Raw genomic sequence first — 10,737 nt, 5'->3', positions numbered from 1 at the left:
CCCCCCCCCCCCCCCTCTCTCTATATATATTTTTCTCGCTTTCTTTGAGTTTTGTGCTCGGATCGTCTGAATTTCTGCAAATTTTGAGTTTAGGGTTTTTCCTTGTCCGATCGCTCTCAATTTGAGAATTCTTTGGTGTTTTTGTTTGTCTTCGAAAATGATGATGATGATGATGATGTTTGGCTTTGTATGAGTTCTTCTTTCTTCGTTTTCTTAGAAAATTGTGAACGGGGATTAGGGTTTCATGTTAGTATCTGGTTTGTGATCTCTTTTTTTTTTCTTATCTGTTTCCTCGCGAAAATTGAGACGATCGCTCAACATCCCTCTCTCTGTTGAGGATCAAAACATGTACGGAAACGAATAGGAACGTCTCCTGATGTATCATCATTTGATATCTGGCCGCCATGAGTTTCTGTTTGTTTCACTGGAAGTCGAGAAATTGCCCTTTGTTTTGCCCCTTTTGTTGCATGCAAAATCGAAATTCGGTTGTGTTTGAAATGATTGACCCAATTTGGTCTCTCATCTCATGTTTTACCATGGGTCGGCTTGTTTCATGCTTTGGTGTGTGATCAAAATTGTTAAGCCATGTTAATCAATTCCTGTGAAGTCTTGATCAGTTGGCAGATCCATTGTTCATGACTGTAAGACCTAAATAGCGTGTGTCTTGTGTTTTTTTACTTTTGGAAGCGTTTATTCCTCTGGAAGAGTTTTCGGATGGTGCTGTGATGAAGAAGTACGAGGTGAAGCCAGACCCTGAAACACTGGACATAGCCAACACTGCCGCAAGGCAAAAGCCTGTAAGCAAAGCATGCACACATATATGTATATGGTCCGTTTCATGTGAAAAAATCTATGGTATGACAGAGATTTTGAACAGATAACGGTGATAATGAAGATATACTGGGGGGATGCACGCGAGAAGATATGTGAGGCTGTCGACCACATCCCTCTCTCCTGCCTTGTTATTGGTAACCGTGGTCTCGGCGGCCTTAAGCGGTATTTTCTTCTCTCTCTCTCTAACTATATTCACACAAATTGCAATACAACAGTTAGATTCTTAGCCGATTATGAGAAGCTATTTGTATCAACATGAATGATAAAATGTGGAAATGGGGGCAGGGTGATAATGGGAAGTGTGAGCAACTATGTGGTCAACAACGCATCTTGCCCCGTCACCGTCGTCAAGGTCCCCCACTAAGCCCCTTCATGTCCGTTTCAATAAATATTATGTAAAACTATGTGTCGGTATGTTTGTTTTTGGGTACATAAGCCTGATGCTGCTGCTTTGCTTTCTGTTTTGAATAAAGCGTGTTCTCTTACTAACTCTGTTACTGTTGTTGTGTTGTGTTCTCTGAATTCTCACTCTCTCTGCTCATGCATATTATATGTTTCTCCCCCTTGTGTTTATTTTATTTTTAATTGTTATTTATTGAAGGTTAGTGACTGTCCATTCATATGATTATTAATAATGCCTCCAGCTCCAGGGAGCAAATCCTACACCTTTGATCTTATTTTCAATATTCACGTCTGAGCTGGTTTGGTTTTGTTTCAAATTTCAATCAAACATTCGCCTAACATGGAAGCACAAATCATTGTGACTACAAATAGTATTTTCTTCAATTTTTTATAATTGGTTTCATCTTTATTTGGTTTATTTAGTTTTAAGAATTTTATATATTTAGTCTATTTTTATACGTATTTTTAAGAATTTATTTAAAAAATGTTGATTTTTTTTTGTCACAAAATTAACTATTTTTTAAATAAAATCTGTGGATTACCTCAATGACCATTTTGGTTAATAATCGAAGAGTCAAACCAATTCAAACCGAATATGACTCTAAGAAATTGAAACTTGAAAAAATTGAATCCAAATTGAAAAAACACCGTATAAAAAATGATTATGGTTATCTATAAACGGTCTGATTATAATTGAATCGAATAGAATTTGAATTGAATTCGAAATGGGCATCTTTGATAAATAAAGTTTTTGTATTAGGTTCTATGTACTAAAAATATGGGAAGAATTGTAATGAAATTTATTCAAAAAGTTTCGATTCGCGTTTTAATTTTTTAATTAATCAAATATGTTTTCACTTAAAAATAAGTAAATAAATAATAAAGATCAATCTTATTAAAAGGAAAAGTGTGACCAAAAAAATATAAAGATGGTATATTCATTACCGATACAGCAATTTTTCTCTTTTATTTTTATTAAGTTTTTTTTAATTAATGATGTTCTATCAAATATTTGTATGGCAATGAATTCGATATTGTTGAAAGTCTGAAAATTTATGTGATACACTGTAGACAATTTTGGCTTTTTATTTTGTTGAATTTTAATATTTAGAGAATTTATCATGATGAGATGAACAAAGAGTCTAGTTAATTATTATTAGATGATAGGTTTTATTTTTTAAGAATATACGAGGTTAGCCAAATCAAGATGTTGGAAATTAGGGGATGAAACAAAATAAACGATGGCAAGTAATTGTGGAAAAGAAAAACAAAAAAATATGAAACATAACGATGCATGTTGCGTAAAAAAAAGATATGTGTTTTGATAAGAAAGGACGCGTCACGCGCCTAATATTATCCAAAAATCCAAAATGAAGCAAATTTATGGATATTCGCTGGACTACATGCGCAAACCGCGCTTGGCATGCGCGTGTGATTTGTACAAGCCCTTGGATTTTGTTGACGGGCCTGAATATGCTCTCCATTGCCAAATATTTCTTAATAAATCGGCTCATTTCTCAAGTTTATGGGCCTCACAGCCTAATAGGAAACCGAAACCCGCCATGTGTACGTAGTACGAATTGGAATACTCCTATTTGTTATTTATTTTCTTGCCTATATATGCACACACACACACACGTATATATATATATATATTAACGTTTACTTTTATTTGAATTTTAGAAAACCCAGATTTACAGAAAATTGTTAGGATAAACTAAAAGTTTGAATATAAAAATACGTTCTACTAACATAAAAAACAACCACAAAGACAAATTTGATAGTGGGCCTTGAAGGAGCTCGTTGAGCTTAAGAAGAAATTTGAGAAATCAAAAGGTCCAATCGCCAAGAAAAGGAATAAGGTTCGGTCCACAATACCAAAAAAAAAGGCGCAATTCCAAGAAGGGAACATAATGATAACATAGTGGGTGGGGTTTAACCCCTTACAAATGACTTAGGTCAACACAAATTATTTACCCAAATTCACTACTTAGATATATACATACACACAGAAACATATAACCCAATTAAGCAATGAGTTTCAAGTAGATTTTATAGATAAATGTAGTACCTTGACCGGCCCATGGATCAACAACGGTAGAAAGCATCAGATTTCAGGACTCATCCATAAACACGGCACCGTATCCGCTTGATCTGATGAACTTCTTCAGTAGCAGAACCGCGATTGCGATGGTCAGTCCGACCGCAGCCCACGTGAACATCCTCTCATCCGCTGGCCTCTGAACCATCTGCTGGCGTGGCTGACCTCTTTCAGAAGCTTCGGCCACCGCCACATGGGCGATGGAGGGACCACCATTTATTCCCACAACCTCAGCTGCCTCCTCTTCTTCCGTGATTTGACCACCTTCAGATGAGGATGGAGCATCACGTGACTTGGTTTCGGACTGAGCATCTGAATCTACGGACAGTGCTTCATGACCTTCGACATGGTTAGGTTTGGGAGGAACCACATCTGCCTTGCTAAGCATGTACTCATGAATCTGCATCAAGGGACAAGTTCTAAGATAGTTTAACTCCAGACCTGGAGGGAGACAACTACTGGTCAACCGTCTCATTCAATGCGTGATGATCTAAATAATAAAAAAGAAAGGGTAAAACAGAAACCTCGTCAATAAGTTTCTGACGTTCATCAGAGCCGTACTTAGGCGATGCCTCGCGTGATTTGATGGCAAGTAAACGTCTATCCTCCTTTGGGTAATCCAATGACCCCAACGCTCCATTGGGGCTTGTAGGCATGAATGCAATTAGAGCCACCAAAGCCGTCCGAACTGCAAATGGACAAATCTCAATCTCATAATTCATAATTTAAAGTTTATAGCATACAAGAGTCACTACTCTTCTGTCAAAAAGTTGTCCAGAAAAATAAGTATAGAATAACTCCCCCCACTTTAAGAACATGCCAACATTTAAAAGTTATGGTCTATAGTTAGTACCACTTAACTATTCTACCTCGTCAACTGCATAAAAACATAAACACAAACAAACAAAAAGGTTGGACCATAACCCACTTCTATAATCTGTGATTTTGACAAAATATGCAGATGGCTTATGATCTCATGTTCTAGCAAATTACACTGTAACCTTTGTGATACATAAGCTTAGTAGAACTATAAACCTAAATCCAAACACTTTTCGTTATCCTTGTATCATTGCGAGGGCAGATCGCGCTCATCGCTCTGATTATGATTAGCCATTGTTATTAAAGCTCATTCAGTTAGTTATAAGCATATTTGGATAGTCGTAAATGACAAAAGGAAACAAAAAATGTTCAGGACCTTACCGCTCCATGATGGTTGCCAATGCTCAGGATGGTAATTCGATATGCTCAAGCAAATCTTGGTGTTCGTCTCAAAACGACCATTGGGCTGAAAATGCAGAAAGATTGATTCATTACAACCATATAATCCTTTTTCAACTCAGTAATTTATGTATTCTCACGGGAGAGGATGAGTTTGAGGAGTGAGAGTGCGTGTGTGCATTTAATATAACTTCAGTATGGAGTACAGCACAGAGGAAAAAAAAGATTCTTACCGTTAACAACATGAAAGATGGAGGTTTAAAAGGATATTCTGCAGGCAACTGGATCCTCCCATGATATATCCCACCTTCGAATTCAGTGTCTCGAGGGCCCCGGATTGCAAATTGCCATTCGAAGATATTATCCTGACGTTAAAATTAAATAGAACAATCTTGTAACTACTTTGATCAGCAGAAAAGCTCGTAACGAGAAACATGATGCTGTATACAATTCATAACAAGTAATCCAATGGTAATAAAAGCATATGAACATGTTAAACTCATGATTAAAGGAATATATCTCTATAAACTCAAGATTACCTAGCATGATCCAAACAAACAAACACCGCAATATTACCGAGGAGAAATGCTACTGGTCAAGCATTGCTTCCGCATGCGGGGACTCAAGCAAAAAGCCCTAATTTTCATTCTCTAAAATTAACCGATATTAGGGTTATATTTACCCTAGTTTTGTTTGTCTATCAATAAAATTAAGGCCACACTACCCAAGACTTTTGAAGTTTTCCCGAAAAAATTAGGAGAATAATGGTTTCCGATTGATTAATTCACAAAATTAGGTAGTCATGATCCACTAACCGAACGATAGACGAACACGAATGGAACACAAAAATGACCGGAGAGAAGTATAATTTCTCCAGTAAATGTTGATCAAATCAGGAGACAACCATATGACGACAGAAAATTAAGCAAAATTCATCGAAAATTCAAACCTCGAGGGGAAGAGACATGAAATCATCGGACGGATTCGATTGCATCTCCTTCACCTCCTGCAAAATCCTCTTCACCGCCGGATTTTTCCGGTTGAACTTCTCGTCCGCCATTTGATCTCTCAAGAACGCACCGGAAAATCCAATCCAGCGAGACGAACACTCGGCCGATCGGTCAATGCCAACAGAGAAACCAACTTACGACGCAAATCAGGAACAGAAGAATTGTCGAACAGACTACCAAGATATAAATAGCTCGCTACTTCGTAGCCACGTCATTGGGCTCCCAGATTGCTTACGTGGCGCTTGTTGATTGGTTAATAAGTTCATAGACTTAAATGGGCCTTAGGCCCAAAAAAGTTGAGTTGATGAACCTTAGGCCTACGATGAAACCATACAAATTCCTTTCTGACTGGGCTCGGGGAACATGTCCCGCATAAAAATAGCAGAGGATCGAAACGAAAAATCAATGGTTGATCCTGATATCGCATATCGGTTACTAACCAAATAACCGAATCAAATAAAATATAACCATAATCCAACCAAACCCAACATAAAAACCGAACGGTTATATTTTCTCTAAACCCGAAAAAAACGAAACCAAATCAAACTAATTAAAAAAAATATTCGAAAAAACCGATAATTTCTTTGAAAAAATAAGTTTTTTACAATAAAAAAAATTGAATCTGAATCGAACCGAAAAATAATTGAAGTGAAACGAACCGAAGTTTATAGAAAAATCGAATGGATATAGTTTTTCTGTAAACGAAATAATCGAACTCGAATATAATCAAACCGAATCCTAACCGAAAACCGAAATGGCCACCCATAGTTGAGCGAGAGATGCTGGAATTATCGACATGTGGAAAATTAGATAAATTGTCATTGAGACTTTGTCACTAGCAAGTAGGCCAACGGTCCACATCAACTCGTTACGGAGGAAGGAGGTCAATGTCTGAACACACACGATGAGGAAGGAACAAAACTCTATTCCCTCCAACGGTGGTTACAATTGGGGTTGCAGCAGACGAAGAACAGCGTCATTCCTTCTTCCCCTCTGGCCGTAGCCTGTATGTCCAATGAAAAATACTTCATGTTAGGTCCAAGAAAATCGAATATTCTGTAACAATTTTGTCATCTTCATAACATTCTATACTGATATACCAAGCAATGGCTGTTTCCATCAGCTCTTGCTATATATATATATATATATATATATGGACTTTTATGTATCATCACTGCCTAGTTTTGCAGGACAAACCAACACAAAATCTTGCATTCGCTTTCTAGGCAACCCCAGGTATTGAAATCCTTGAGACAACAAACAACCCAATTCCTCCTTGTTCACAGAAAACATGTCTGTTGCTAATTTTGAACATCCATCTCATCAGTAAATTACTAATTGAGAAAAGAAACCACCAACGACTATGTAGGTAAATTAGTCAATAAAAAGGTATTATACCTGGAAGAAGACTGCCTCTCCATGTTTACACTTGGCACAGCGCACAGCCTTGGTGCGAGGAAGAGTCGGGTCTGCAGCCACATCTGAGATAATCTGAGTTCGTTCACTTACAGAGTGATGCACCTCGTTTCTGTAAACACAGTTGTTATCTGCAGCTTCCTTCAAGTTGCAACAGAAATGCGTAAATGTACAACGCCAAGCACAAATGAGGGCAAAGTGCTGGTTTTATTCCTTTGATAACATGAAGTGATAGAACATGAAACAATTTGCATGATGAACTTTGTGTATGCTTGAATAATATTGCCAGTTACATAAAAAAAAGACTCGCAGAAAGCAATAAACCCTAGCCATTCCTGATTGCTGACCAACTATGGGAGTTGCCAAACTGTAATTATCTAATAACTACAGAACACCTAGAACAAGAAACTACCCAGAGGTTTATCAAGCAGCCGAAAATTTGAGAACTCAGATCAAGGAAGGATAGGTAAAACGAAACGACGGCACAAGCCCAGCTAACAACACGATGGTGACTAATCAGTCGGCATATCTTCGCAAAATTCATATCGTGGCAAAAAGACAATGACTAACCAGTCGGTCCATCTGTGCAAAAATCATATCGCTACATAAACAAGTAAATAAAGCTACTCTATCCAAACAAAAGATCCCAGAGATATTCTACTTGTGCCAAATGCTTTCAGATGAGATCTGGGAATACATTTCATTTCCAGTGAACAATGGGATTAGCAGCTCATTGAATCCAATTACATAAGCCAAACAGTTGAGAATGAGCCTTTTGCATTCAGTTAGACGTATTTCAACCTGTTCATACCCGTTTCCTTTCATAATCAGCAGATATATGCATATCTATTCAGAAAAACCACCAGATATCAAGATGAATCCAATTAAAATGATATTGATCCTCTCAAGGGTGACATTTTTTTGAAGCAAGGATCACTGAGACTTTGACCATAAAAGTAGCAGAGAGAGATGCAGAGTCTTGTTTCACCTATTGTGCATAAGCACTGAAGTATCAAATGGCTATGCATACAACACTGAAAGCTTACAATTTGATCCTACACCGGTGTGCTCTAAACCCAAAACAAAGATTTCAAAACCTAAATTATAGATTCCAAACTCTAGAGCCCTAAATTTCCGAGCCAATGGGAGTGAAAAGTTACCTGATGATCACAATTACGGCATGCGTAGAGCAGTATCTTCTGCTCCTTGTCTTCCTTAGGGTACAAAATGTTATTACTAATAATCAAAGAGAAATGTGAAAGAAAATCAAGGACCCATAAATAAGCAAGAATTCAAATTCAATATTCCTAAGCGAGAAAACAAAAAACAAGCAAAATCCAAACCGATTCCGGATGAAATTAGACATGAGATTCAGCTGATTAGAATGATTATGAGAAGTAAAAGAATCATGAGTAGCAGCGAAACCCTAGACCCAGACGAAAACCGAATCTTCAGGACAAGTCGGGTGAAATCCAGAAATCGAGACGGATTAACGGAACACCGCCATGGATTGGAAATAGAAGACCAAGAGGGGCTTAGTCCTAACCATTCGCGGCAAAATTTCATGGTACTCATCGTCGCCGGGTCTTGGAACGAACGAGCGACGAGCTGATAGGATTTGGGCTAGGGTATCTCTATGGGTTTTAACCCTAATAATTGGTTCGCAGCAATTTCAGGGTACACCACCGAAAAAAAAAAAAAAAATTTGCGACCTTATTACGACTAATATATAACTAATATACAACTAAAATAAGAGTAGTTTTGCGTCGTATATATGTTGTATATTAGTTATATATTAATCGTAATAAGGTCGCAAATTTTTTTTTTTTTCGGTGGTGTACATTAAAATTGCTGCGACCCAAGTGGGTTATTTGAGTAATATTCCCTATCTCTCTCTCGATGAATCTTTAGCGAGCAAGCCTTTCGGGGACGACAGACTTCTCTAGTGATAGACAACTCCTCCCGGTTTGTCAAGGACCTAAACCGGCACACACAAAACCGGTTAAATCCGTGCGATACTGTTTAAACCGACATCTTCAGCCGTATTATTAGTAATGTCCGGTTTGGCTAAACCATCTTAATACGAAATTGATTTTTTTTTTGCAACATCGCATGCATAATATCCGATTGATCGTTTTATCAGGAAAACCCAAAATTCCAACTGCAATGTGGAGAAAAAAAAAACAAAGACCGACCAACAATACAAAGAGAAACTGTCTTTTTTTTTTTTATCATAATAGTGGCTTCTACAGATTCAGAAAACGCCGGAAAGCAGATTTGCAGCGGTGGAGATGGCGGCTCCGGTGAGAGCACACTGGACCACCTGTTCATGGCTCGTCCTCTCCGACGTCATGGCCATGGCCGCACCCGTCAACGCTCCCGCCACCGCACTGTTTTTCTGCGGTCGGTCCAACACCAAACAATCAGATACCGAAAACCATACAAATTTCTATATACTCCATGGTTTTGATCTTTCATAGAAAACGCGTGGAGAAGTTTCTTCTCGGGGTTTACCCAATCATGAACTCCACGAGCCTCCGTCATGCCATAGGTGAGTCCCGAGTACAAACCTGCAGCCAGCCCTGCACCACATCCCAACCATGAAATACAATACAATTCAATGGACCGACGCTTTCTTATAAGTCAAGAAAACGAAATAAACGTTAAAAAGCAACTCACCCCACTGTAGAGATTCCTTCCCAGTGTTCTTCACCTATCAACCAATTGTTAATACAAGAGCTTAGGCCACGTGCTTCAAACTCAACCGAGATTCAGAATCACACATACATATATACACACAGAAGTGTAGTGCTCTGGGTTTTGCTGGTATTTGTCAAGAACGTTTCTTTCCCTCGCAATATTATTAAAACGAGCTATAAAAACTCACCAATGCTTCAAGTGATTTGCTGCTGCTTTCTCCTGAAAAAGCAGACGAAGGAAAAAATGCGATAAATACGACCACTGGCTCAAGAATATGGTTGGAGATGTAAATATATATATATATATAGTAACCTCTGAGGTTAGGGAAACGATGTTTCTTGGAGGCCGTCACTTCCGAAGGAGGAGGCGAAAGCACGTTGTTGGAGTCTAGTCCTGCCGCTTCATCAACACGACCCATATTAATACGGTTCAATCAATTATTATCAAATATGTAACATTCTGACGCCGAAACTCGTCGGACTACGTGTACCTTCAACGGCCGTGAAGTAAGCTTCCCTCGACACGGCTTGTAAAGCTCCGATCTTCAAAAGCCACGCGATAAAACGTCATATGAACAGCATGGATCCATATGAAACATATATATGTGTATGTAATGATCTGCAGGGTGATGAATAAACTCACGCCGGTGGCTTTGACGAAGGAGTCGGCGAAGCGGTTGAGGAGAGGGTGCCCCAAATCGAACAATGGAAGCTTCTCGAAGCTTATAATCTCATCCATCACCTTTCTTCCGCTGCTCTTCTCCATTTCTCTTGATCTTCCCTTCTTCGCCAAAAACACACTCGCTTTCTCGATGTGAGAGAACGATCTGGAGAAGAATAGGAACAGAACGGGAACAGGTTCCTGACGCGTGTCATGTCTCCCACGCGTGTCGGAACCTGCATATTGAACTGGTCATGGGTTCCTTTGCCACGTGGCTCTTCTTCCACTCTGGTGATGGGCCGATATAAGGCCCATTAGGAACTAATGGGCTTACAGGCCTTCAAGCGGGGTTTTTATACTTTCTTTGAGGTGCCACGTGTCCAACAAGTGAAGCCG

The 10,737-nt window shown here is 38.7% G+C and overlaps 4 protein-coding genes across 5 annotated transcripts in view; 1 reads left to right on the top strand and 3 right to left on the bottom strand.

Moving 5' to 3' along the window:
* The window catches only part of LOC104820302 (universal stress protein PHOS34), a 1,724-nt gene extending 318 nt beyond the window's left edge, over positions 1-1,406 (top strand). Inside the window, exons 2-4 of the mRNA XM_010550694.2 lie at positions 688-797; positions 878-996; positions 1,120-1,406. Of these exons, the coding sequence (XP_010548996.1) occupies positions 688-797; positions 878-996; positions 1,120-1,198 (308 nt within the window). The 3' untranslated portion in view covers positions 1,199-1,406. The remainder of the gene's footprint in view (positions 1-687; positions 798-877; positions 997-1,119) is intronic.
* A 1,626-nt stretch (positions 1,407-3,032) lies between these two features.
* Positions 3,033-5,728, bottom strand: LOC104820301 (ubiquitin-conjugating enzyme E2 32). Its single transcript, XM_010550693.2, has 5 exons — positions 5,505-5,728; positions 4,789-4,920; positions 4,538-4,622; positions 3,862-4,025; positions 3,033-3,737 (listed from the first exon to the last, which is right to left on the bottom strand). The coding sequence occupies exons 1-5, from the start codon at positions 5,613-5,615 to the stop codon at positions 3,351-3,353; spliced, it is 879 nt and encodes a 292-aa protein (XP_010548995.1). The 5' UTR covers positions 5,616-5,728; the 3' UTR covers positions 3,033-3,350.
* A 480-nt stretch (positions 5,729-6,208) lies between these two features.
* On the bottom strand, positions 6,209-8,635 carry LOC104820300 (DNA-directed RNA polymerases II, IV and V subunit 9B). Its single transcript, XM_010550692.1, has 4 exons — positions 8,528-8,635; positions 8,142-8,217; positions 6,964-7,122; positions 6,209-6,569 (listed from the first exon to the last, which is right to left on the bottom strand). Exons 1-4 carry the CDS (start codon positions 8,554-8,556, stop codon positions 6,489-6,491), a joined length of 345 nt encoding a protein of 114 aa, XP_010548994.1. The 5' UTR covers positions 8,557-8,635; the 3' UTR covers positions 6,209-6,488.
* Positions 8,636-9,062: 427 nt separating this feature from the next.
* On the bottom strand, positions 9,063-10,506 carry LOC104820299 (outer envelope pore protein 16-2, chloroplastic-like). Of its 2 annotated transcripts, none has more exons than XM_010550690.2 (7): positions 10,324-10,506; positions 10,172-10,223; positions 9,994-10,080; positions 9,869-9,900; positions 9,661-9,694; positions 9,496-9,563; positions 9,063-9,379 (listed from the first exon to the last, which is right to left on the bottom strand). In XM_010550690.2, the coding sequence occupies exons 1-7, from the start codon at positions 10,444-10,446 to the stop codon at positions 9,236-9,238; spliced, it is 540 nt and encodes a 179-aa protein (XP_010548992.1). In that variant the 5' UTR covers positions 10,447-10,506; the 3' UTR covers positions 9,063-9,235. The 2 variants fall into 2 exon arrangements, with proteins under 2 accessions (XP_010548992.1, XP_010548993.1); XM_010550691.2 differs by having other exon boundaries at positions 9,095-9,379; positions 9,994-10,074.
* Positions 10,507-10,737: the final 231 nt, after the last annotated feature.

This window comes from Tarenaya hassleriana, unplaced genomic scaffold, assembly GCF_000463585.1.
Source record: "Tarenaya hassleriana unplaced genomic scaffold, ASM46358v1 Cleome30, whole genome shotgun sequence".
Classification (NCBI taxonomy): domain Eukaryota; kingdom Viridiplantae; phylum Streptophyta; class Magnoliopsida; order Brassicales; family Cleomaceae; genus Tarenaya; species Tarenaya hassleriana.
The sequence above is the reverse complement of the archived record's forward strand: the minus strand, read 5'-3'. Positions and strand labels throughout refer to the sequence as shown.